Source organism: Ornithodoros turicata, chromosome 8 (assembly GCF_037126465.1).
Source record: "Ornithodoros turicata isolate Travis chromosome 8, ASM3712646v1, whole genome shotgun sequence".
Lineage (NCBI taxonomy): Eukaryota > Metazoa > Arthropoda > Arachnida > Ixodida > Argasidae > Ornithodoros > Ornithodoros turicata.
In genome coordinates, this window is record NC_088208.1 from 41,911,968 (window position 1) to 41,938,797 (window position 26,830).

At 44.7% G+C, this 26,830-nt stretch overlaps 3 protein-coding genes across 11 annotated transcripts in view; 1 reads left to right on the forward strand and 2 right to left on the reverse strand.

The window, feature by feature from the left end:
- The window catches only part of LOC135367469 (protein boule-like), a 48,257-nt gene extending 37,628 nt beyond the window's left edge, over nt 1–10,629 (forward strand). For 4 of the 7 annotated variants that reach the window (XM_064600766.1, XM_064600767.1, XM_064600764.1 and 1 more), the window contains exons 10-12: nt 2,929–3,015; nt 9,586–9,741; nt 9,808–10,629. In XM_064600766.1, coding sequence (XP_064456836.1) covers nt 2,929–3,015; nt 9,586–9,741; nt 9,808–10,005 — 441 coding nt within the window. In that variant the 3' untranslated portion in view covers nt 10,006–10,629. Of the gene's footprint in view, nt 1–2,928; nt 3,074–6,641; nt 6,730–6,894; nt 9,742–9,807 lie in introns of those variants that run through there. The other 3 variants (XM_064600769.1, XM_064600770.1, XM_064600765.1) reach the window with 3 other exon arrangements.
- Nucleotides 10,630–18,584: 7,955 nt separating this feature from the next.
- On the reverse strand, nt 18,585–24,397 carry LOC135367468 (uncharacterized). The gene is made up of 2 exons (XM_064600763.1): nt 18,703–24,397; nt 18,585–18,646 (listed from the first exon to the last, which is right to left on the reverse strand). Exon 1 carries the CDS (start codon nt 24,315–24,317, stop codon nt 19,053–19,055), a length of 5,265 nt encoding a protein of 1,754 aa, XP_064456833.1. The 5' UTR covers nt 24,318–24,397; the 3' UTR covers nt 18,585–18,646; nt 18,703–19,052.
- Nucleotides 24,308–26,432, reverse strand: LOC135367472 (vesicle-trafficking protein SEC22a-like). 3 transcript variants are annotated; one of them, XR_010414473.1, is made up of 5 exons: nt 25,838–26,247; nt 25,586–25,749; nt 25,118–25,276; nt 24,947–25,041; nt 24,813–24,884 (listed from the first exon to the last, which is right to left on the reverse strand). XR_010414473.1 is itself a non-coding variant. In XM_064600774.1 (4 exons), the coding sequence occupies exons 1-4, from the start codon at nt 26,020–26,022 to the stop codon at nt 24,381–24,383; spliced, it is 624 nt and encodes a 207-aa protein (XP_064456844.1). In that variant the 5' UTR covers nt 26,023–26,432; the 3' UTR covers nt 24,308–24,380. The 3 variants fall into 3 exon arrangements, 2 of the variants coding, with proteins under 2 accessions (XP_064456844.1, XP_064456845.1); XM_064600774.1 differs by lacking the exons at nt 24,813–24,884; nt 24,947–25,041 and adding an exon at nt 24,308–24,496 and having other exon boundaries at nt 25,838–26,432; XM_064600775.1 differs by having other exon boundaries at nt 24,776–25,041.
- Nucleotides 26,433–26,830: the final 398 nt, after the last annotated feature.

Here is a 26,830-nt window from a genome sequence, read left to right on the forward strand (position 1 = left end):
GGTGCCGAGCCGAAATGTTTCTTCAAAGTGTTCACGAGGCCGATGTTCTCTTGGCCAATGGGGTGACACGCCCAAGCCATGCCTTTTCGTGGCAGTTTTTGCACAGAACACACTAGAAGGAGAGCGGGCTGAGGATATACCCTGAAGTGTCGACCTGGAAACATTGCGTAGGGCGTCAGCAAGTGGGCATTACACCCATTGGCGAGACCATCCTTACTATCAAGGCCCAAGGGATGAAACTCATCATTCTTTTGTCTGCATTCTCCTGCCATTATCTCTCATCTCATTAAGAACGTCCAGTGGAACCCACTGTTGTTGCAATTCCCACTCTTCGAGCTCTTGAACAGTGACCATGAACATGTATACACAAAAACGCAATTCAAGGAATGGGTGCTGTCATTAATGCTGCCATCCCGTGGTTGTCACAGGAACTGTGCACGTGTGGACTGCCGTTTGCAGAGTTTCTTCATTTTCCCGTCTGTGTTTTAGTTCATTTTCCTCACTCTGGAACAGCTGTAGATAAGATATTGCATCGGCCAGCCCTCCTCACGTGAACAGGTGTGCATATCGCACGCGGAAGCAAGCAATCTTCTTTTTCCTTCAATTTTCCAACGTTGATACGCTACCCAGATGTTTACCGGATGACAATGTTACGTTATCGTCAATCTTACTCATTAAAGACTGAGCCCACGAGTATTCATCCCAATGGGATTAGCAATTTTTGGCAGTCCACCCCCGTTGTGTCGTCGCTGGGAATGAGGCTAGGGAGCGCACAGAGACCGGTGGTTTGAGAGTAACGCAAGAAGGTCTATATAGAACGCAAAACTGGGCATTTTATTAAATGACTAAATGATTGCAGTCATGCATTTAGGAAACTGCCCCAAAAAGGCATTATGTTAGACGCTGAGGGATGCAGCAAAGTTTGCGTTGGGCATACAAAAACTATGGAAAATATTGGTATTTCTCAAAATGCCTAGTATCCGCTCCAGGCATTTGGCTAAATAAAGGCTCGATTTGCACAATAGGTAAAACCCTGAGGAGTGGTTAACGCTTTTCAAAAATTACTCTGGCTGTTCAATTTCAGGCAGTTGGTCTTATAGAGGGTAGCTAGATACCACTGTGTACTTTGATTATTCTGGTATAAAACACCTTGTACTGCTGCTGCTTGTGGAACTACAGGTGCTACTGTTCTGGATCTTTTTGGCATTTATTTGCAAGACTATAAAGCAAAGTACTCATATACAGATACATAGAGACATTGACCCGTGCGATGGCTTGTACTCTGATGGGAAGACTCAGAACCGCTTACTAGCAGAAATGACTGGCCGGAAGAACCGCTTGTTGGAACAGACTGCCGGGATTATAGTTTAATTATGAAACATAAAGATGGAATCAAGAACGGGCAAAGGTGTGTATGTATGAATAAAGGTCTGTCATACATATCATGATAGGCCTCTATAAGCTAGCATGTTGAGGCTGGCTAATTCTCGTTTACTGTCAGCAGTTATCATGATCCCCTGATCCCGCAATTTCCGCTTCCATCGATTTCAACACAAATTCGCAAAATTAAGGTCCCACAAAATATTCCTGAAATGTGCTCCCAAACGAATTCTCGAATTATTGAGACACGAAATTACCACTTTTACAGTATGTTCACTAGTTATCTTGCATATCAGCTGCTGTTTGTACTAATGTATACAATCGTACGATACTGCTTAATTTTGCGCATGCCCCTGGCAACAGCTACAACAGAGATAAACCCTTGCTTGATGAACTTGTTGTGGTATCACAAGTCAATGTGCTAAATATGTGGTAAATTGTACTAATTTTCTCTTATTGCTACCAATATTTTGCAGGAGAAATTTAGTCCTTGCAAAAATTATTGCTTTTATGGTATACATATGCTACTACATATACTACTGCTCTTATACAGGGTGTTTCACCTAAGGTGATAAAAAATTCAAGTGGCTACGTACTCGCCAGAGGATTGTCGGACTTTCGGCAGTTACCTGCTGGAAACTTTTGCCACCATTGAGGAAGTCTTTGGACAATCTTTGATTGCGGGAAATTTATTTTTTTAATTGAACATTGAAAATTGCCAAGCGAACCTCACTTTTTTTAACAGAAACATGAAGTCCTCCACGGATAACCACAGACCCAACCAAAACTACACACAGTATCGTAACGGAAATAGTCTAAAAAAATTTGTAAAAAATTCGGCTCCTATACTGTCTCGACTCCTATATTATTTCTGTACTGCAAGGAGGCAGTACAGAAATAGGGCGGTAATTGCCTTGTGTATGAGCAATACTCTGGCAATCTGCATGTTATCTGGGAAGGTACGAACAGTAATAATAATAGATAATAATTGGGGGTTTACGTCGTGAGACAACCGAGATCATGAGCGACGCCACAGCGTTTGGTCTGTGGATTGCTTTTGCCCACCTGAGGGTTTAACGTGCGATGAAAGCTCACCTCACGGCACCCCGTATTTGGTGCGAGCAGTAAGACACTGGTTAAAGATATGTGTCAGGAAATTAATGATATCTCCTAAACATCTTTAACATGTGTAATCTGTAAGCAGAAGTAATCTAAGCACTTGGCTATCGACTGGACGAAAAAATGCTGAATGGCTCGAGTTGTATGGAAAACAGTCAGTGGCAGCGGAATGTGTGGAGCAGTCATCTGAATGCATATTAACCAAGTATTTGTTAAGTTCCTCCGCCATATCCATAGTGCGTGTCTGGCGACGAGGGTTTCGCGTGCCTGTTTAGCAACCTGTTTAGGTTCTGCCAAAAAGCTTTAGATGTGTTAGATGTCCATTAGCTATGTGCAACCACAGAAATCCATGAGTGGTTACTAAAAATGTATTTAGTAGGCCTTCCCTTCACCACGGTTTAATATACGTTTTTTTATTCTGTGTGGTAGAACACCAGTGGAGCACCAACCACGTACCCTTACTCTGCGGCTTCGGACGAGTACTACGACCCTGCCATAGTTGAGGCGAGCACTGAGGTAGGTGGCGCACGCAGGGATGGTGGCGGAGGTGCAGCAGCAGCAGCAGGGACCCTTTGTAAGTTAATGTTTGAAGGTCCCTGTCTCTAACAACATGTGCTGTTGCTGCTAACAGTTGATAATGTGTCTCTTGTGTTGTGTGTGTAATAAACTGCCTCTACTTCATCAACTGGAGAAAGTTTTCGGGAACAAGTTGGGCACTCGTATGGATTATCATCTCAAACCAAACTGAAACATTGGTCTTCACACGTGCTTGTTGTATTCCCAAGTAACATTCTCGTGGATAAATCCTACTGCTGGTGCCAACTGCCATTATTCCATTGCTGTATTCCTAGTTCATTGTCACACAGATATGAGCCATTCTAGATGTGTAATACTATTAATTGGAATTTCCGGATAAATCCGACGGACATTCAGGTCCCGTCACCCATGTGTATTTCAAATGGGAAAACCCTTGTCCAGGTTTGAACGTACGAAATGTGAGCTGCGGTTTATTCCAACGCCGCTGGTCAGGGACATGTTTAATTATAAAGGCAATAGGCATGAAGAAAGTGGAGCAAGGAATGAAGAAATTGTGTGTACAAGTAATGGTGTCCGCAGAAATGACTGCCACGGATGTTACTTGTGGTTGGCAAAGCAAGTAACCCTTCCTGTTGACTGCACAGCCAACAAAAAAATTGGGTTAGTGGGACTCTCAGCTCCTGTCAATGCGTTCCTTGTTTGGGCAATGCTGTCTGGCCTTATTCTTACCTGAGCTATTCGTCGGCAAACTTTTGGCGTCCTGCTGAAGAAAGAATCCACACCTTGGAGTTTATTTCCCACAAAGCATTTGAATGAAATCCTACGTTGCCGTAAAGCAGTATTTGAACGACTAAATTGGCCAGCAAAGGTAAAATCTCTCTTGCAAGCTGCGTACATGGTGATAGGCATACTGTACAAATAAATATCGAGTTAGGAGTTGCTTTTCCCATGGTCCCCGTAAGTTCCTACGAAGCTTGCTTTACTGAATTTTGCGATATTTTTAAGTTATGTAAAGGGTTTTCAGCACAATACGAGTGTTCTCTGCTGAAGCTGCAGCAGTAAATTTTCTCTTAGAGGTAAGGAAGTGCGCGGATTCCCACACTTGTCATAAGTACGTTAGAGACGTTCAGAGCAAAGCAATACAGGCAAAAAAATACTAATCCACCTTTCAATACACTGCACAATGCACTTGGATTTCGCTGAAAACTGGACACTACCTACGCCTAGCAAAATACAAGCGTGCCACTGGGGAACCACAGGTAACAGCTGGCACAAACGTTTTGGTGTGATGAGCAAAGACTTGTGTCATGATTCAGCACCCTCACTGTTAACTTTCATCGCTATTGAGGAGTGGCTTGACGAGAATGTTCCTCTTGGAGCTAATGATTTATGTGTCAGATGGAGCGGCGAGACATATTAAAAATGGGCATAGGCTCTATGAGCTCTCCAAATCCACTTTTGCTAGTGCGACATGGCTGTGCACAGGAACAGGCCACGGCAAAAGTGCCTGTGACAGGATCGGTGAAATAATCAAGTATCATGCTACGACACCTAACTTGCGTTCACCCGAGCAAGATGTCATCCTTGGGTCGCAAGATATGATAACGTGCTTGCCAAAACACCTAAACAGCATCCATTTACTCAATCTACATGCTGAGGATGTGGCTTCTTTTAGAATGCAAAAGAAAAAGGAATGGGTAAATTGATACCGCATCAAAGTGGTGTACAAGGTTCGCATGTGTGGCAAAGCAAGACATCAGAAAGTGGAGGCCGAGAAACATTCATAGCTTGTACCGTGGGCAGTGAGTGCAGAAAAGTGACGTTTTCATAAAAACTGAGTGAAATCATTTGTCGCTGTCATTGCAAAATACTGCTTCCGCTTTTGCAGTCTTCTAAATATATCGACATAAACTACCACTTCTGATTACACAAAGTTGTCCCTTTTCTTGTACGACATTGACAGATCTCCGCGATCCCGTGGTACCGGCAGCCAGGCTCAGACACGCATGGACGCAGAGTAGGGCCATGTTGTAATGTGCTAGTCGCCAGTGTATGCCTTTTGAAGAGAATTTTTTTATGTCGGATGAGAGGTCTAACATCGGCCCATGTCCCGGCAAAATAGGAATGAAATCAAAAGGGGCCTTTTCGAGAAACGAATGGACAAAATCTTTATTTTTATTTTTCTAAATATGCCAAAACATTTGCCTGTTTCAGCAGATACCGGTAGGAAGTATACGCTAGATAGATATATCAGATGAAAGAGCATTAAACGTTGAGTGAACTGATACCAAGTATGGTAATGAGGGACGTCTACAGCCAAAGAAATCAGCCAGAGAGTTGAAACAAGGCAGCACGATACAGCATGTTTGTCATTTTTTATAGCACAGAGCGTTACACCTGCGCGCCAAACCTTGTGCTCGAACTACCGGCATGTAGGCATACTAATGCATAAAAAAATTTCACTACAATATCTTTTAAATCTCAGGAGATGCACGCGTGCAAACACGGCAAAACTGAGACACTCGAATTTAGGGCTGGGTTTTCTCAATTTTTTTTGTACGGAAACTATTCGGTAGAAATTATTCATTTTACCGCTGTTGATCATCATGTACGATGAGCTTCTAAATACGAAAAAATAATTAAAATTCAGGAGGTCGACGGGTCCTCCCTGCCTGAACTGACTTGAAACTGGCCCCCTGTAGTTGGGACTCCACTGTATAAGTTTATTGGTGGAATATTTGTGTGAGTCAATTTGTTATTATGGCCTGAAATCATCTTTAGAGAAGCCCTACTTGTACTATTTTTGATACCAGATATATTGTTCCAGCAATGCTTTGTCTGTTGACAAACTATATGGATCAGTTCCTGAAAGTTGTCTAGTTTTTGAACCTTGGCGTTTCAAGTGTTTTGGAATTCCATAAAATCCAAGTCTGGAACGCTTCTATTGCTACTGGAGTGGTGCTTGACAGAGTGTCTACCAACATGGAAAACCGGGAATTGTCAGGGAATTTTGGTGAGACTGGAAAAGTCGTAGCGTTGTAAGGGTAATTGCCAAAAAGCAGCTGAGGTCAGGGAAAAGCGCAGACAAGTGCTATGACGACATATTCTGTTCATACTGCTACCTAACAGAGAGTACAGCAACATTGCCGCGAGTAACTGTTCCTCAATACGACAAGCTCAGAGGCAGAAAGGTAGGGCAGCCTCACTAATAACTGACCTTTTAACAAAAAAAGACTAGTGTCATAAATGAGGCAGAGTGCTCCCTACTGTAGTAAGGAGAAACATGTATTTGTATTCTGTTTGTTTGGATTTGCTAAATGGTCTGTATGATTTAATTATTCAATAAATGATCTGTATCAAAACTTAGGAGTAGGCATCAATTTGCCTTTTGTTTTGGTCAGGGAATTCACTTGAAATAGACGGTGAAAACGTGGAAAAGTCTGGCTAGAATTTGGTAGACACCCTGCTTGATTTTGCAAGTGAGTTAAAAAAATATGTTAAAGGGATCGTTTGCTCTCCAGGCATCAGTTGATTGATTTCTGTTTGAGTGGTATGATTTATTGTCTAAGAACAATGTGACGTCAAGAGGGTCGTCCGTTTCCCAGGCATCGCCAGCCCTGAAGCAACGTCACAAAATGTCGTGAGCCCACCTCCCGTAATATGCTCCTCCTGCACTGTCATTTGGAACGAAAGGTATTGGTGGGGAGTTGTCTATTGCATACGTCCAGCACATTTTTCCGGTTTTGTTAGGGAGCGAGTTATCAAAGCTAGCAAAGTTGCAATAATTAAAATGAATGTGTCTCCTGTGCTCTAAATCAATGCAGGGTACTTCCAGAGTTGTATGTATTCTGTTGTCAGGGCACACAGCAGATCGGGCAGCAGGAGAAACGTCTTGGTGAAAGGGAACCATCGCAGAGTGGCTCGTAATGCTGATAGTGAATTATACTGCTCAAGTTGGGTAAATTAGGGATTGTTTTACTTTTGGGGTTGTACTACAGCTTTGGAGCCCTGAACTATGTTATAGCTTGTACCTAGCTTGAATCTTAGAGCTTAATAATTAGAGCTTACAAAATATCATGTTGGATGGTTCAAGATGTACAAAAATAATTTTCTTGTGCGCTGCTCTATTTCGTGAATAATGACAACAGTGAAGGAAGCAGGAAATGTGATTTTTTGTCACCTGAGTGCTATAGAAAACCTTTTATCCTCGTTAAGCATCTACCAGCACCAACAGTTCCTCACTATTAGACTAACTTTAGCCATGAGTGTCACCTCAGTCCAAAAATGTCTGTCTACTTGATACTGCACAAGTAATGCCTCTGGCCATTCCAATGATCATTGAAACAAATGGCCATTGAACATCTTGAGCGCCTTTGAAAATACACCACTGCTACACAAGCCATTCCAATGCTCCTTGAGCCCGCAGGTTAGCAAAACTCATCCACTTTGGCATCGCTCATTATCATAGTTGTCTCGTCCAGGGCCGGCATGTGTGGTTTGGGCGAACATCACTGACTAAAGCGTGCTATCCACAGACCAACCATGCAATGGTCTCCATCGAATAACAAATCAGAAGCAAAATCTGTTGACTTGTGAGATATTATTTTGGAGTTTGCATAAAATAAGAAACTAAAAATAGTTTTGCAAGTTTGTAGCTATGGATCAGAGACCACGGTATAGAAAATTCCACAAGTGGAATGGATGTTGAGAGTTTGCCGGAATTCCCTCGCTGAAAACGAAATGTCAAACGAAAAAACAATCTGAGCACAGCCTTGAGAACAGGGTTGCGTCTGGACGACTGCTTTCTCCTCTCACTCCTCTTGTCATTGCCGCCAGGACTTCTGCAGCTATGGAAGCAATGCCAATCTTTACAATTCACTTATTTAATTTTTAAGCACTTTTCAGACAAAATTAGCCAAACATTACGGTATCTATTTCATATTCCCTGATGCTGACACAGGCATACCTTGTTTGCACTCCTCAGATATCCATGCTGCAAGTTCTTCCTCCGTGGAAGGCACATTTCTCCACTTTCAGATGGCAGTGTCCTTCTCGGTCTTGCACGCGTTCTCTTGCTGCTTTATCCAGTCCTGGATGCATGGGCGAGAAGAAACTGCACTGATGTTTCCACGAAGTTCCTATAGCTTTTCAAGAACTTTCAATCTAAAGGCTATGGTGTAGCTTCGCCTTTGCCCATGAGCAAAACTTGTTCCTGCTTTCATACTGCCAAATTGCGGAATGCAGCAGATTCTACTACTACCAAACTCCCTAATCGGGTTACACACCGGGTCAGTTGGAACTTCCTGATGACCTCTCTGTAGCTTTCATTGAACCATGAATAATCCCCCAGAGACCTTGTCTTCGGGTGCACTGTACTGTTGAGTCTGGTATTTCTTCTGGCATGCTGGTCAACCTCTGCTTATCCCGGGATACCGGAAAATGTGCAGTAGTCTTTCGTGCCTTTTCAATAAATTTGCTGTAGTTTTCTTTTGTGGAGTCACTTTTTTCGAGAACCTTTGACTGCCTCAATGGTATTCCGCGAATCTCCATCGAGTCGAGGAGGAGTATCCAAGTCGGTGGTAATTGAAAATTGCCATTTTGCAACCTCCAAGGGAAAGTGTTTTACACAATATGGACAAGATGTGAGCAACATCCTCTCAATACAACAACCAGGTGTTGCACTGATCGTGGGCGGCAAATACAATTGAATAAGGCCTTTTTTGTGCATCTATTTTTGAAGTTAGCATAAATGTGGCAATGTAGGCTCGTGACAAGAAAGGGTGCGTTCAGTAGGCGCCCCTGAGCACGAGTGTTTCGGACTCCACTCACTTAACGCGATACAAGTGCCCCTTATTCGCTCGAGAGTGTGAGGCTCCATGCCACGCTCCCACGCTCGAGCTCCTGTTTCAAATGAGTGCATGGAAGCAGACGACAAGCGTCCAGGTGCTAGACATTTTCCATTACGTACTTCCTGTTGAGCGGCGGCAAGATGACCTTTGAAGTTTGTGCTTGGCAAAGAGTTATCTACGTTACCCAATGCTTCGATTTCAGTAAACTGTAATATTTTTATAACTCTTATCATGCCTTCCTGTTAGTGGACAACTTCCGGTTATTCGCGTGGGGAAATGCAGTGCTTTAATGCAGACACTTTCACGGCGTGTAGTCATCTTCACAGTAAACAGCTCCTATGGCATCAGTTACGAATCCCTATCTTTTTCATTTCGTTGGCTGTTACACGGAAAAAGTCTTAACAACTGCCGTCATCGCTTCTAGTGTTGCTATAGGTTCAAACTAAGCCAACAACAAGAAGCATCAGTGAGCAAGCAGTGCAGCGCTCCAAAGTTGCTTTTCACTGTTTAGTGACCGCTCAGCGTTTCGCAATTTGAGTGGGCCTAAAGAGACCTTTGCCTACTTAACGCACATTTTGTAAACAAGTCAATTTAATCAGTAAAATAAACAACAGTTTAAAGGGGAGCTGCCCTTGGTGCTACAATAGACACTTTTGCATTAATTGTTTTGTTTTTTACTGATTGAGTATGACTATTGCAGGGGGGACAAAAGCCCGTGGTGGGTGCACGAAGAGAGGGGACTCCCCGTTGCTCCCCACCCAGTTATGTCGGGACTCTCAACAGCCGCGTCCACCCCCAAGGCAACGTAGATACACGGCACCCCCAGAAGCCTTCCTCCAGACACCACCTTGGTGTGGTAAGCCATTCCACTCGGCTGATAAGGCATAGTGGCCACCAGCATGCAGCTGAATGTCTTTCACAGATGGTGCCGAAGCTGGTCAACGGGGTAGCAGTGCTGGCGTGCCCGACTGCCATGAGCCTGCCACCAAGTTCCACTGGCGGGACTGCCTGTTCGACACCACCCCAAATACACCCACCCAGACCCAGGTCTGCCCCTAAGGGACCCCCGTGGAATCAGATGGAAGCCCTCGGTGAATCTCTCCGTGCCTTGGGGCTCTGAGGACTCGCAGAATGTGCATGAACTTTATGTTGGTACGTCCTTCTCCCAAAATTATCTCTGCATTCCGTTAACTTTGTTAACCCACACTTGTTGTCCATCCCTCTTTTTTACTCATTAACTGCCTACATTAAGTTTTAGGCAGGTTTCTTGACGGAAAATAAAATGCTTGTGTTGGGAGAAGGCTGGCAGATGATGCACAGCGCAAACTTTTCTCTCTAAATGTCTGTGTGTGTAAGAACAGCTCTAGTCCCTTTCATGTCTAGTCGAAATGTGATATCAGGGGATTTAGGAAGAATAGAGCACCCATAGAGTGCCAAGCATAGTCAGCTAGTACACCTTCCTGGATTTAATGCTCTGTTTTTAATCCTGGCATTGCACTTGTTGATCTCACTGCTCAATATTTAAACCTAAGAACCTGGCATAGTTTGCAAACAACAGCTTTGCGCACTACAATTTTGTGCACTCCAAAACTATGAAACAGCATTAATATTTTTACTATTAAAACTTTGTCCCTTAACTGTGGGGGAAAGCTACATGTGTTTCCAAGTGTCTTTCTTTTTTACCCCAGTGGTGCCTTTTGCTGAAAGGGTATTCTATGTCTGAGTGAATAAATATACGTATGTAGATAGCTGTCTTTCAAGGTTTCTTCTGCCATGGAGGGATAGCATGGTCCTTCAGCAATCTCAAATTTAGGGTAGGAGGATTTTTCCCTCCTGTGTTCCACGCGTAGCAATTGCCGTATTAGAAACCATGTAGGTAATTTCTTTTCTTTTCTTGCAACAGGTGCACCTAGGTGGCAGGGTGTACCAATTACTGGGTTAAAGAAATTTGACTGAAGCACTTGGTCCATCAGCCTTTATTTCAGTTACACATTGTAGTTTGCACTCTTTGATTGCCTTCCTCGCAATAATGTACAAGCCGTCATGAGAATTGAAACACCCACAAACACGAGCACCTGGAGCAGGTCCTGAACATCTTTCAACAACACGTTGCACAAAACAAAGAGTAGAACCACCAGCAAGGAAAGTTTTTTCCTCCATTTGGAATAACATAATAGGAGGTAGACCTGAAAAAGATACGTCAGTATTTCAATTTCACATCGGAGCATATAACATTCATTCTTATATCAACTTTTAACTCCACATTACAACAGCAGCTAAGCTCTCTGCCTTCAAGTACGTTGCTAAGGTTAATCTTTTTAGTGTCCCCATCTATTAAAATTCGGTTAGATACAATTTTTTACAAAAGCACTAATCTGCACAAGTATTTCCAGGAACATAACAAAAAGTTGTATTACTGTTGTGCAACAACTGTCTGCATCTTTCTATATGTGCTTAATGTATGTGTTTACTTCTTTGAACTCGATGAATTCAGGGGACGTTGCCGTGGTTTCACTCTGAGAACGGCAGCTGTATTATCAGGTACCCCAGGGATCAATTTTAGCGCCTATTGTGTTCATACTGTACATTAATGATATTCCTGTGTCTTACCAGATGTACATATGGGGTGTCCCAGAAAACGTGTCATTAAACTTAAAAAAAAAACACTCAGCCACCTAGAATCACTCTGTTAACGAAATCTGTTCTTACTAGGTTTTTGCCACCTTTTAGGAGTCAGTTTTTTTGAAGTAAAGGTCGCTTTTTTACCACCAATGTGAAGCGCATGCCGAATGTATTCAAATTGATGGTAATTGACACTGACATTGAGGAGCTATCCCATTGGAGAAAATTGCCGTTCATGTGTCTTGGAGCGGCCAGAGCCTAGCACAATTTTTGTGCACCGTCGCTCTCAGTCCAAAGAAAGTAAGTTGCTAAACCGAGCATACACAGAGATAGTACGTGCGTGTGTCTTTGCTGATTTTGAACCCTTGTGTTGCGTTTTTTTATGTCATCGCCCACCGCTCAGGCTTGCCTATCGTGGAGTTTTATCCACCAGCTAGCCTGTATTTATATCATTCTGCCTAAGACGTTTGTCTCGCAGACCTACAACAAAAGCCGTGAGAAGAGGGCAGCCTCTCACGTCGCTTTCTCCATCATATTCACATCAGATTATAAGAGTGGCTCAATGAAGTCCTTCACTGAGTCCTCCTTTGCTTACGTGAGGAGAACAACTTGTATCATTCGAACTCCTTGAATCTCTCAGGAGCAAAGTGTTCTGAAAACTTGTCCACAAGGTCTTAATTGATGTGGAGCTTCAGCTTCAAAACTTGGAGTTAACAACGAAATAAGCAGGCTGCTCTTGGCGACGTCCACTCTGACTCTCGCCACCCTAAGTGCAGCTTCAAACTTTAGGTTCTATTCTTCCTTTGCCGGGTCGAAAGGTCCTGAACCCCGAAAGTGACTAATGCTATCGCCGGAAGTTTCGCTCCTGGTCGCCAGTTGAAGTACACTGAGACCGTGGGTTTACGAACCAATCATTTAAAGCAGCTCAGAAAGCCATCTAAAAAATTTTCAGTTCCAAAAGTGTTGCAAAAGCAGGTAACTTATCTTGATGACTAACACACAAATTTGCTCTGCACGGAATGTTTTTCATAGAAAACAAGGACACTTGAACATCGCCGCGGGCACGTTCCTACTTGACTTGCTCTTCAGGGTCGGATGAGAATGAAAAAATGATCATTGGTGAAATGTCATGGGGGCGAAAGTGGTGACTGCGCTTCTATCTGGATCAGTAGTGCCCGGGTCTCTCTTTTTTCTTTTTCATTTTCCCTGTCAAGTGGTCAATATGGGAGAGCCTCGATATTCCCAGTCGCGAAATCCCCGATCTCGAAACAAGGAAAATGCAAGACTGCTTCGTAAGATGATATGCCGTGTTTTAAGAACATCACTATTTAACCACCAGAAATTCATTTTTTTATTTTTCTGTCTGTCCTAGTTGTATTAGCGAATGAAAGCAACCACATTTTAGCAGTCGTTAGGCTTAGCAGGATGCACACGACGTGGAGCACAGCATGTTGGTTAGTTTATTATTATTAGGGTAGTCAGTTTGGTGTTTGCATTTTTGTGTCCAGGTTAGCCACAGTTCGCCGTTAGCAGTTTCTCATGCGCGACTGTGTTTTATAGTCGGATAACATTTATTTACACTAGTTTATTTTGGAACGAGGATTTTTATCACTTTATTTTGGGGGTACACCCGTGTATAATGGGGGACTTCGAAATGCCTGCGAAATATTGAAATGTGTTGCGAGTTTCAGTGCGTGTTGGTATGTTGGTGGGCGCAAACGTAACTGGTGTTGGTCACCATGTGGTAACCAAACAAAAGACACGCAAACAGCTCGGATGACATCAAACTGGCGTGTTTCTGTCATCTGTGTTTGTGTTCTCCATCGGCTAATTCTCATCGTTTAGCTCAATGATTAGTTATTGGTAATGTATGGTCAGTGTCCAATGCCACGACATGCCCTTGACGGCATTGCGATAGATTTCACTCGATTGCGTCTGACAATGTATCGGCCGGCAAGAACATACCTCCAGCTGAATGAGACGTTAACTGAATGGCTAGCAAAGTTGCTAATCCAAGTGACAGAGAGAGAGAGATTATGCGTTTAATGGCACAAAGGCCATAGAGGTCCGATTAGCGATCATTTTGAAGTGTGAACTTTTTGCTGATTTTTGGCTAACGTTGTTTGGGGACTTCTCAATGAGGATGGCCTCCACAATGTCACGGCCTAACCTTGAACCATGCCTTGAACAATGCCTTGAACAGTGTCCGTAGACAAATCTTCGTTTACTGTATCTGATAAATCAGAAAAAGCGAAAAGAAACACTTCTTCCACTGCTGCGGCTTACGGAATGTTTGAAAAATAGCAGATGACGTTTCTCTAAACCCCTCATGGGCTCCCCTCTCCCGACGTCAAAATGACGTGGGCAGCTCACTCCAAAATCAAATTCTGCGATATCTGTGCATCCGTTGATTGAATTACTTCGCGTAGTGCATTTTAATTGGCAGGATAACCGCCTGGTTTAAAAAAATGGTAGTCATTGAAGTTCTTCCTGAGCTCCTTTAACGCATCGACCATTAGCCACCACAACTACCATTGACAATTTCAACTAAAACAACAATGACTGCATGACCAAGGACACAATTAATTGACATTACGATCCAGTGTTTAGTTTCGTTAATTCCCGGGTCAATGTTTCTAATTCTTCATTGCAGCCTAGTGTAATATTAGTGGTGGAGACAATCATTCACGAGAACACACTGTTCCCCAAACTCTGGGAAAGATGGGTTCTTGGACACCTTGGATGGGATGGACACCTCACTTGTGACCAGGAGGGAGTGCGCATGGCAGTCTCTAAGCAGCTGCTGAACCGGTCTTAATCCCAGGGGGACCAAGTTTTGCAGTCAATCATCACATGTGATGAAGCCTGGATGCATCATTTCACCCCACAGACAAAAAGCAGCAGCATAAAATGGCGATATCAGGCTTTCGCACTGCAAAAGAAATGCAAAATGTCGCAGTCTGCTGGGGAAAGTCCATGGACAGTCTTCTGGGACATGCGGGGTGTCATCCATGTGGACATCATGGAGCAAGGGGTCACAATTAATGTTGATAAAAGTGCTGTGTGGAACGTAATTTGTAAGAAAAGGCCTGAGATGTTGTCTGGAAGGGTCATTCTTCTTAGTAACTATGTCCTGCCTCACACACTGCGAAACCAGCAACCCTGGCTGAAATGTACTGGGAGGTTTTGCCCGTTACAGCCCAGATTTAGCCCCAAGTGATTACCACTTGTTTGGGCCCCTTAAAGAACACCTTGGAAGAAAGATTTCCTGCAGTGACTACGACAGCAGCCCACTTCCTTTTATGCCCTAGAGTGTCAAAAAGTTGCCACAGCGCTGACAGCAGTGTATAGGTGTGCACGGTGAATACTTTGAAAAACTGGCATAATTTGGTGCTTCTCGAACGTTCCATTGTGTGCACTTAGTGCACTTAAGTGCACTATGCACTTAAATTATTCTAAATATGCAGTAAAAATCCCCAATATACCAAATGATGATTTTCAAATGTATTTTATAAGAGAGAACACGGTAAATTATAACCACCTTCGTTCTGCAGCACACAACATAGAATACATACTTGCACCACAGATACAGATCATGGAGCTGAAGGCTTTGCATTTCATGATTGATAAAATAGCATAAATGCGGGCTAGCTGGTGGACCAAACCGCGTGGCTTTGTGTTGGGCACTGCATCATGCTAATTACAATGCAAACACTGCCAGTCTTCGTAAGAGTAATGTGCCGAAGGTGAATTACAGCCCATTGTACAGTGGAGGATGGAGCAGCCAGGTTACGGACTGAACACTGCACTTCTCCCTAGCAAAACATGGGAAATATTCGATTCCGACCAGAATTTTCATGAAAGACTACCCCATGCCATCCTGAAACCAGTGAGACCATTTCAATCACACAACAATACGTATGGCGAATTCGGGTGGTCATTTCATGGTAACACGGCGTAGCGCTCGGAAATAGCTAGGAAGTTGCCCGTGCTGGCTGGAACGCATAGAAACGGGTGGGTGAGAGAGTGGTTGGTTTGTCCCTTCAGATGTGCACCCAGTGGTGAAACTGACAAATTGCTGTTCGTAGCAGCTCTTGTGGCAGGAAAAATGTAGTTTTGTAGCAGAGCACACAGAGCCCCAATTCTGTTGCAAAGAGGAGAAGAACATTAGTGGTTCTACTGGCGTTATCCCGGAGCGGTATATAGGCGTCCTAACAGGACACTGACTACTATCTCTACAAGTATATAATGCTGTTAAAAGCCAATCTCGCTTGCCCTGAAACACAAGCTTGGAGTATTAGCTCTCTTCAGTTGTCAACTCGGACATTGCTTTCTTTCCAGTTTTATGACAGGATTACGCCAATGGGTCTCTAAGCTTCTGCACGCAAAAAAAACAACAACTCTGAACCATTTTTACGGGGTTTTCCATTTGGGAGAAAAATATGTGCAGCAGAAACGCAGTCCGCCAGAACAAAATCTGGAATCCCACGACAAAAATATCAGCACAATTGCGCAGAACAAGCACCTTGGCCATGAACTTCTCGTCATTCAAGGACTGTTTCAGGTGATTGTATAGCACCAGATAGAGACCTCCTGTGAGACAGTAATACTGCTTTCAGTCCTGGAAACTGCTGGATCAAGAGCCGAACCAAGTGTCAGCCAGCACAAAATCACAATGCAAAGAAAGACAATCTGAGATACACCAAATGAATTCTGACTGAACTTCACACAATTGCTTTGTGACGCAGAGTTCTCAAAGTAGTGATAACAATTGAGAATAGCAGCTTCTCCACATGGCTAGACGCGGCAACTCCACGACCGAAAGCATTATATGCCTTCTGCAAAGAGGAAGAGGAGCTGGATTCAGTTCTTGTTTGAGTTCAAGCCGCTTCAGGCTGAAACAGGTACGACGTCGTCCTACATGTAAAAACAAACAGACAAAAACAAAGCACCAAGGGTGTCCACAGTGAAGGTTAGTTTACTTTCACTTTCAAACTTCCATGTTATTATATCGAGGCCGAATGCGACTAGCAATTGGGGAGGTAGTTTCCATCATCAGACTAAAAGTCTGATGATGCTGCATGCATAAGTAATGCAGCCTTGCTGGTGCCTTGCGCACGTGCAGCACTCGCCTAAACTTCATTTTATTCTGGCTGTGTGAATTGTAACTTCCAAAAGCGTGTTTTAGGAAATTGCTTGAATCCTAGAAGCTTTATGCAAATGGAACTGCTTGAAACGCAACGCAAGTTATGAGTGTGATTGCGTGTGCTGGCTCGAGAATCTGAATCCTTAGAACAAGGTCTATTCGTCACAAGTCTATTTGGGAACCTACACAACAGCTAAACTGAGGTTTCTGTCTCCATTATCCATTCTCGGAACGGTTTATGTGTCATTTGTTCAAAGCCACATTTGTTATGGAATTGAATACTATGCCTTTACATATAATTGTACGATTAGTCCTATCCGTCTCGCACAGAAGAAAGCGTTGTGAGCCTTGTTGTCAGTAGGAAGTCGTGACAGCATTACCTTCGCTTTTAGTTTATTGAATATTCCTCAACTGTGAGTGCTGCTTATGCACGGTTGTTTACAAGTTAAGGTGTGGCCATCTGTTCTATACCATTCATGACACTAACAAATAGAAATTGTGCCGTCCCACTTAGGAGCCATGGGTTGTATTCACTAAGTTTACCCAAAATAAGGACTAATTACGGATACTTTTCGTTACAGTATTTTGCGGTTAAAATATGGAATGCACAACCAGTACACGTACAAAGTAGCACATCGATATACACCTTTAAAAAGCGAATTTGAAATTACTTCGCTTGAAGTGACGTTTCAAAAATCACTTCATATACCTCATATCAAGGTTAAGGAATGTGGACAAAGGTTAAACGATTTTGAGTCGCATGAACTGTTTACATGTTGCTTTCTCGTCTGGTCAGAAAATAGTTAAGTTGTTTTGTTAATCATTAAGCTATATGATATGTACATTAAGCTAATTACTTGCTTCTGTGTGTTATGTTGTTATTCCTTGCCGATTAATTTCATTCTCCACTACTTCAATCAGGATCAATTACACACAATCAGCATTTGATCCTTGTATGTTAGCACCTATTGGTATTGCTCTTGACCATATTTCATGTAAAATTTCGGCACTAAGTAAATGAGAACCTGAATAAAAAATATATATCTATCTATCTAAGGTGAGGGCTGTTTCATTAAGCTCTCGCGCAACTCAAGACTCCAGTTGTAAGACATTGGTGCTCTTACCTCTGAGTTTTGATAGGGACATCACGGCCAGTTGCGATTTAACGATGACATTGAACTCGCGTTTGACGTGAGCAGCACGCTACGGCTACACGACGGAGCGTTGCCACGATAAAAGTAACATTATTACAATTTCCAGTTTTGGTTTCTATGTGCAGAGTTCGTTTTTGGAGCAGGCTTGGTGCGATTCTTCTAAAAACCGGCTATTTGTAGCAGCATGTAGCAGGATTCGGCCATTGGCACAGCGCACCCTCCGAAGTCGCTGGGGAGGTGTGTTAGCTAAGCTCAGTTGATAAGAGCCATGGACCGGTAATCCAGAAGATGTGGGTTTGAGTCCTACAGCTGGCTAACCTTTTCAGTGACTTCCTTCTTTCATCATTTCTTTCATGCGAGATTGCTTCGCTTCGACCAAGCGAACGTGACTGCTCGGGATCTGGCAAAAAAAGTTGCCATGAAATGACCACACGAATTCACCATTAAATATTCATTTGTTCCCAGCACCATAGAAGATTGGAATAAGCTCCTTGAGGATGTAATAGCATGCAAGCATTTGCAACAGTATCATTTAATGTCATAATGTGCAATAATGACATTTCTGTTCTAACACTCATTACAAATGTCAACTACTACATTCCTGCGTGCTGTTGTCAATTACACCACTTGTCTATTGTAGTGGCCTCCCCAGAAATCAACCTCTGGGGGAAAGTATATCATTATGAGAAAATGTATTGCACAGAAATTTCAGGTGAGTGTAGGGAAATCCCTGGTGTATAGTACGTGCAAATGAATAAATATAAGTGGGAACAGACCTGAGAACAGTACAGGCCAGATTCTAGGAGGAACACTAGGCCAGGGCCGCTGCTCTCAATTTCCTGTAGTAAACGTAAAAACATTGAGTACAAATAGTGGCAACTGCAGCGCGTTTTACCTCGAGACTAGACTCGCCAAGCAGTGCGACCCCACGGTAAAAGTCAAATAAGGCACAAACTGTAGCAGAACCTTAAAGCGAGATAGACGAACTTCTTCCAAAATCCGTTTATTGGAGGCAGTTGCTCCGAGCCATCCTACTCGTTCTACAACGTTAAGAACAACAAAAAAAAAGTGATATTCCCCGTGCGCTTTCGAGCGAGCTTCCGTCTTCCTCTTCCTCCTTCGTCACAAGCCAACAACGCCAGTACAAGCCAACAGCCAATAAGCCAACAAAACAGTACAAGCCAAAACAAAAACCCCAACACATTCATAGTCAATTCTCAACACACTCCCCCGCAATGAGTTTGCTCATTCTTGGATCTCCAATGGGAACAAGTGCTGTATTGCACGCCTTAAAGTTCCACCGGTCGGAAGTTGCACGACACATGAACGGACATGTCCGTCTCTACCTGGAAACGTCTTTACGATTCGACAGATCTTCCATAGGCCGCGAGGGACCCTATCTTCCTTCAGGAGAACCAACGTGTCGGTCTGTAAGTCAGTTGAGCCTGAAACGCGTTGCCAATGAGCAGTCCGTAGTTCCTGTAAGTAGTCACTCCGCCACCTTCGCCAAAACCGTTCCAGTAGCGACTCGCGGTACCGCATTGCCCTCTGCAGTCGCTGCTGAGTTCCAGTAGGCAACTGCGCTGAAGTGACGAAGGGTGGCAGTCGCGTCAGCCGTTTTCCAATTAAAAGGTGCGACGGTGTCAATGGCTCCGGCTCCTCTGATTCCGCATAGACGAAAGTAATCGGTCGGGAGTTGATAGTCGCTTCAGTTTCGGTGAGCACGGTGGTGAGTTCAGGAAGTGTTAAACTGCTCCTTCCAAGAACCTTTCGAAGAGATGTCTTGACCGACCGCACCATTCTCTCGTAGAATCCTCCCCACCATGCAGCCTTTTCCACAATGAATTTCCAATGAAGTCGAATGCTGGAGAAATAATTTTTAGCTTCTTCGCTACGAAGTGAGCTCCATAACTGCCGAAGATCTTTAGATGCGCGTTTGAAGGTCAGGGCGTTGTCCGAATAAACTGTATGACAGACACCCCTTCTTGACACGAACCTCCGAAAAGCTAGCAGAAATGTCGCCGTGCTCAGGTCCGTGACGATTTCCAAGTGAACAGCTCTCGTGATGGCGCAGGTAAACACTACTATGTAGGACTTGCAATCAGTGGTAGCACCCTTGTAGTAGAGAGGCCCGGCAAAATCAACTCCCACCACTGAAAAAGGCTCGTCCTTGGTAACTCGATCCCTCGGGAGTGGTGCCATTGGCTCTTCCGCAGGCTTCGCGCGCCACTTTTGACACGTCAGGCAACGATGAAGCATAGCCTTCACCGCTTGTCTACCACTGATGACCCAGTATGTCTCACGTAGCTCAACAAGCGTGTCTCGTACACCTCCATGAAGCAAACGAAGATGCGTACGCATTATTAACTTCTTTGTGAAGTCGTGATGTTTCGGTAAAATAATCGGTTGCTTCTGCGATGCATATCCCTCGCTCTCTTGAAGTCTTCCTTTCAAACGAAGGATTCCATCTTGATCCAAGTAGGGGGATAGTTTAAGGAGCGGAGAAGTTGAGGATATCCTTCCACCGTTACTGGCCAGGACTTCGTATTCGTCTGAGAAACATTCACGTTGAACCTGACGAATCCAGTACTTTTCTGCCTCATTTATTTCTTCAGTAAGGAGAGGCCCAGATACCTTTTCATGTGGTCGTTTACAATTCAACATAAACCGTTTGATCCACGCTGTTATCCGTAGTACACGAAGGAAGGAACTATGCTTGGTGAGGTCGAAGAGAGCACATTGATCCCCCTTTACAACCGCAACCGTAACTTCCACCGCCTTCGCTTCAGTATTGACGATGTCTGTGGGTGTTCCAGGAGCTCTGGGCTCTGGTACCGAGCCGACCATGTCAATGGATGACAACCATTTTGGTCCAGTCCACCAAAATTCATTGTTTTGCAGTTGCCTGGGTAAAACACCTCGCGTGAGTAGGTCGGCAGGATTTTGTTCCCCTGGACAGTAGTGCCATGTAGAGGGATCGCAAAGGCCTTGTATTTCTACTACTCTGTTTGCAACGAAGGGTTTCCATCGACTTGCATTGGCCTTGATCCAGCAGAGCGCTACACTCGAATCGCTCCAAAATATCGCAGGGAAGCGTTCAAAGTGGAGTGCACCGACAATGTAGTGAGTTAGCCGCGCTCCGATCAGCGCTGCAAGGAGCTCCAAACGTGGCAACGTAACGCGCTTCAGCGGGGCTACTCTAGCCTTAGCAGCTATAATCTTCACGTTGACAGTGCCGGCATCAGTTTCCGTCCTCAGGTACACAACGGCGCCGTATGCTTGAATACTAGCGTCACAAAAGCAATGCACAGAGTGCTTCGCTGTTGGTCCCTCGGTTATAAGTGCTCTGGGTACGGCTATTTGAGCGACGTCCGGTATCCCTTTCGTCCACCGCAGCCATTCAGACAGGAGATCATCTGGCAGTAGATCATCCCATCCGAGTCCTTGCTCCCATACTCGTTGGAAAAGAATCTTCGCCTTGATAGTGTATGGTGCAAGGAACCCCAAAGGATCAAAAATTCTTGCGGTTGCTTGCAGCAGGCAGCGCTTGGTGTCCGTCTTGTAGGTGATGAATTTCACAAGAGAGTCCATGGAAAGCAGAAGTGTGTCCGTTGCGGTGTTCCAGCTGAGTCCTAAAACCTTTTTTGACTTGTAATGAGAATTAGCCTCCGCGTCTTGTTCGCTGCTTCTCCTGAACTCACTCTGTAGATCCGGCGAGTTCGTCGTCCACTTTCGTAGCTTCATTCCAGCTGTCCTGACGACCTCGTTAGCATCTCTGGAAAACCGCTCCCCTTCATTCCGTGTGGCAACGCTCGTCACCAAATCGTCGACGTAGAAACTCTCGTTCAACGTCTCACACAGGGACTTCAGAGATGGATCTGCCGAAGAAGTACTCTCAAAATGACAACGAAGCGTAGCAGCCATAATGAAGGGACTGGATGAGGCTCCAAATGGGACACGGGTCATCCTCCAGACCTCAATTTCTCGTTCGGTGACATCACGTTTCGGCGTCGCATCATACCAAAAAAACCGAAAGGCGTCACGATCAGTCTTGTTCAAGGAAATCTGGAGAAAAGCCTTCTCAATGTCAGCAACGACTCCAATCCGTTGTTTTCGGAACCTCATTAGTACTGCCAGCAAGTCAGGATTAAGGTTTGGTCCAGAATCCAAAACGTCGTTCAACGAGGGACAACCGGGAGCACTGGAAGAGGCATCGAAAACGATGCGCATTTTGGTGGTTTCCCTTTCGTGCTTGACAACGGCATGGTGGGGCATGTAATATGTTGGCCCATCCACTTCATGAGGGAGAAGAACCTTTTCTGCATGACCATCATCTAAATACTGTCTGATCGCCTTGTCATACTCGGCAGCCATGTGTTCATTCTTGGTAATTTGTTTCGTTAAAGAAAAGAGCCTCTTCCTTGCTACTTCTTCGTTTGACGGTAAATACGGGTGCACAGTCTTCCACGGCAGTGCGACCTGATATCTGCCGCTCACGTTCTTCATGGTCGACTTGAAAGCTTGAAACACGGCGTCCTGATGCGTCGGGTTACTGTCCGTCTGAATCCCGATATGTTCCAAGTCCCAAAATTTCCGTAATTCATTGCACAATTCCGTTTCTTGAGACTCGACGTTTACCCGCATGACTCCTACGTTCGTACATATTGTAGTTGAACTTGAAGACGATGGGCCCTGTACTGTCCATCCAAAAACAGTGTTTGCCGCTACCAGGTCCTCGCTGATGTGCTGTATCTCGCCAGTAACGGTCCGCCAGTAATAGTCGGCGCCTACAAGTATACCGATGCCAGGCTCACAATGAACGTTTCCAACAGAAAGGTCACCCACACGCATTCCGGCCCGATGAAGGTTGGAAACCAAATCCGTGCTTGGTAGTTGCATTACGTCGTTACAAATATCGGGCATTTCCAATGCTTCTATACGTAGCTCACTTCTGTCGTACTGACTTCGGAGCCAAATCTGAACCCGACGACACTTCCTCTGCCTGGCGCATTCCGTTCCAAAGGTGTACAGCGATATTTGTTCCTCCCCTACTGGTTGACAGTTGAGTTTCTTCGAGAGTGATTGCTTGATAAATGATCTTTGGCTTCCGCCATCAAGAAGCACACGAACCAATTGCCGTTCGGTCTCACTTTCCGCCCAGGCTCGAAGGGTTTGGAGCAGTATGGTGACACCAGCAGAACTTGCAGTGCTTAAGCTTGCCGACGTAGCCAAGGCTGAAGACTCCACGGAAGTAGGCTGGTTTATCGGATCACACATAACGGTGAGATGGCGTCTTCCGCATTTAAGACATCGAAGTCTGCTGGCATTCCTACAATCCCTCGAACGATGATACTGTCGGCCGCAGCGAAAACATCGCATTTGGGATTTCAGTTTCTCTTTCTTCTCTTGAATCGAAATTGGAGCGTCACAATTCTCCAAAGTGTGTTCGTTGGATTCACAAAATATGCATTTTGTCGTCTCTGCAGCAACAGTCAATGCAGCCCCGGTCGGAGGAGGCTTCTGTGGCCACTGCCACTGCTTCTCGATCATACCCTTGCGTCCTTCGGGTTTTGTGGTCGTGTCGTAAACTCTCTCTCGACTGGATACTTCAATTCTCAGGAACTCTAAATACGAGGTCAAATCCTCTTCCCCATCGAGGTGTTTCCGGTCGTATTCAAGGTTGAGGTCGCTGGGAACAGCCTTCCTTAGCGCAGAAAGTAGGAGAACACCGTAAGACGTTTGCGCAACGTCGAGAGCTTCAAGAGAGCGGACACCAGTCATGACGGCGTCATACAGCTCGCGGAGCTTCATTACTTGACTGGAGTCGCTGACTTTAGTCAGAGTCAACAGGCGTGACATGTGCGCATCGATGATGAGACTTTTCTTGCTGAACCTTTCTTTCAACAAGTCCAAAGCGATGTCATAGTTCTCTGCAGTCAGTGACAGTCCACTCACCGCCGTTGCAGCTTTGTCAGTGAGGTAGCTACGCAGATACTTGAACTTGTCCACCTTTGCAATTGACTGATTGCTGTTTATCGTAGAATCAAATTGGTCCCAAAAACTATTCCAGTTCCGGAGGTCGCCGTTAAATCGTGGGATTTCCAATTTCGGTAGCTTCACTGTAACGGTTCTCGTACCGCTACCTCTAGTCTCCAGTGTGCTGTAATCTCCCCCGCCTTGGCCATGTCTTCTCGATCCGTCAGCAAGTTCTCGGCCGTATTCCATGTTCAGTTTTTGTACAGCTCGGGATTTCGCTACGCATATCCTGTCCTGGTATGTCTGGGAGCCTGCAATCTCTTCGTCGTAGACTTTGTCGTCCAATACCATTTCTTCAATGGCGAGATTCAGTTCCTCCAGGGCAGTTTCTTTTACTTTCAGGAGATCTAGCTTCTCCTGAAGATCACCTCTGAGGCTGGGTGAATGTGGTCCGTCGAGTAGTTGTTGTATTCCGTCAATAAGTATCGTTGCAGCTGCTCGAATCGCACCTCGCTTCCGCTTCAGACGTTCCATTGCAAGGCTGGTCCACGTAGTCGTCTATCACGTTGATGTCGTTGATATGTCGCTGACGTTCGGCTACTCCCGGGTTTCGGCACCAACTCTTCTTTGTAGCAGAACCTTAAAGCGAGATAGACGAACTTCTTCCAAAATCCGTTTATTGGAGGCAGTTGCTCCGAGCCATCCTACTCGTTCTACAACGTTAAGAACAACAAAAAAAAAGTGATATTCCCCGTGCGCTTTCGAGCGAGCTTCCGTCTTCCTCTTCCTCCTTCGTCACAAGCCAACAACGCCAGTACAAGCCAACAGCCAATAAGCCAACAAAACAGTACAAGCCAAAACAAAAACCCCAACACATTCATAGTCAATTCTCAACACAAACTAATGTTACCACCATGAGGAAACATGCAATCATAGACAGGGGAGCCAACTTGACCTCCATCCCTGCAAGAGGAGCACACTACAACACTTACATGAACTTTTAATCATTCAAGCTGGCAGCAAACACACCTCTGAGTAAAGATATTTGCTGGACTGAATCATACTTGCGCATTGCATCAAACTTCTTTTTTTTTTCTCGGCCTTCAAAGGTTGTCATAAGTGCATCAGATAATTGCAACCTTTGATTGTGCTGTGTTAGATACCTGCCACTCTGCAATCGCTTGTTACATCTGTGACACGTGTGCTTGATTACTTTTCACGTGAACTGAAAGCAAGCTTTCCAGAATGGTGCTTCATCCTACTCATTCATTTTCAAATAGTTAGTCCCCACTGCATTCAATCCCCATTTCAAACATGCTTTCAGGAACATTCACCTGGTACTGAAGGCAGCATCTCGCTCGATGAGATAATGTTCTCAAGTTTGAGTTGCTGTGGTGGCCTCTGCTTCATCTCTTCCATGAGGTTGGACAGGTTCACTTTGGAAGTCAGTGATCCGGAATTGTAGCGCTGACGCATTTTCTGGATGTGGCTGTCTGGAAGATGTGCATTATGAAGAATGCCAGAAAAGGCAACTAATATGATACAGTCAAATTCCTTTACAATGAAGCTCAGGGGACAGCAAAAAAAAATTCGCAGTAAAGGTATTTTCGTTAAAAAGGATGTCCATTATTGGACCTATAGGCTCCAGCGGGACCGCAAAAAAAATTTGCTGTAGTGGTATTTTCGTTAAAAAGGTGTTCGCTATAAAGGAGTTTGACTGTATTCCAATCGATGTTAATTGCAAATTAATTCGCATCGAAAGCCACAGCTGCTGAGAGGTTTCCAGATGAAATTGTCTCTACCAAATTCTATGAACGTATAGGGACGCAGCGCCTTGTTTATCTGATGCGTGTTGTAGAGGATGATGAACTCCCTCATGAGTTGGTCTAGAAAGCTGAATGCCAGAACTGGTTGGTAGGATATCTCGCACAGAGCCAGGAACGAGACCCCCATCGAGGAGATGAAACTGCGGACAAAAGTTATTTCTGGGAGCTGTAAACACCACATTCGACTATCTCAACTAGCTTCCATCGACCAGTGGAGGTTAAACTTACTGAATAACATGCTGTGTGTTTAGCCTTAACGTGCATCGGTCGTCAAGTCGTGTGAGCTTCTTCGAGAGTTGTTTTATGTGCTTTCTCGTTTCTTGTATCTCTCGGTAGATTTGACCACCGACATCGGTGGAGGCGGAAAGCGGTAAGCCGTCGTGAGTCCTCACTATAAGGGCATACAGAATCATGTCAGGCGTTCGATCGTCCTGGAATTACGCAATGGCGCAGGTGAAATGTTCGTCGAGACGTTCGTTGCGGGCGCTGCACTGCACTGTACCTCAGAAATGATTCAAATGGAACACGTGAAGTAACGGAACCAACACCAACAGGAGGATGATGATGATGATCCCTTTTGTGACAGGGTGGGCTACGCACGCCTCTGGGACCAAAATGGAAAACAAAAATGGTACTGTAATCTTTGTCTAGTTTGTCCGCGCAGTGTGGCGACATGTTACACGTTACACGTGCCGCAGGGTGGGTAGGACTGCGGGTACTTTTGAATAAAGTTCGCGAATAAGGAGACCAGAGCCGTATATTAAAAGGGAGTCTGGCCATTGGGAGGAGTCACAAAAAGAGGGTCGTCCTGTCAATTACAGTTTTGCGCCCCTGATTGGTTTGCTTTTTACCAAGAGATCACGACCAGGCGCCCACAGCTCCCCATAGAGCCCATAGTTTGAGATAATTCAGGCAACACTGGACATACGACCAATGAAAATGCGTCGTGATGCCTAGCAGCCAACCAATCAGCAACCACTCCGTTTGGCTCGGCTTTCGGCCGGCTCTGGCTGCCATTGACTTCTACTGGTTTTCATACCTGGCGCCCGTTATTCCAAAGTAACTAAGGCATTTTTGATAGGCTAAATACATATTTATTGATGCAACGTATAAACTCAAATGTTTGACTCATATATTCACCGTGCGTACAGGACGTTTCGTTCCTTGAATAGACAGCAACCAAATCAAGTTCGAACTTGCAAAGCACACACACAGTCTACT

What these genes read in the sequence shown, in the direction of transcription:
- LOC135367468 (XM_064600763.1), bottom strand. Translation starts at nt 24,317, where the DNA reads ATGGAACGTCTGAAGCGGAAGCGAGGTGCGATTCGAGCAGCTGCAACG.
- LOC135367472 (XM_064600774.1), bottom strand. Translation starts at nt 26,022, where the DNA reads ATGATTCTGTATGCCCTTATAGTGAGGACTCACGACGGCTTACCGCTT. An exon ending in CTATACGTTCATAGAATTTG is followed by an intron (nt 25,277 to 25,585) that starts GTAGAGACAATT and finishes CACATCTTCCAG; the next exon opens with ACAGCCACATCCAGAAAATG. An exon ending in GATGCTGCCTTCAGTACCAG is followed by an intron (nt 24,497 to 25,117) that starts GTGAATGTTCCT and finishes TTAACGTTGTAG; the next exon opens with AACGAGTAGGATGGCTCGGA.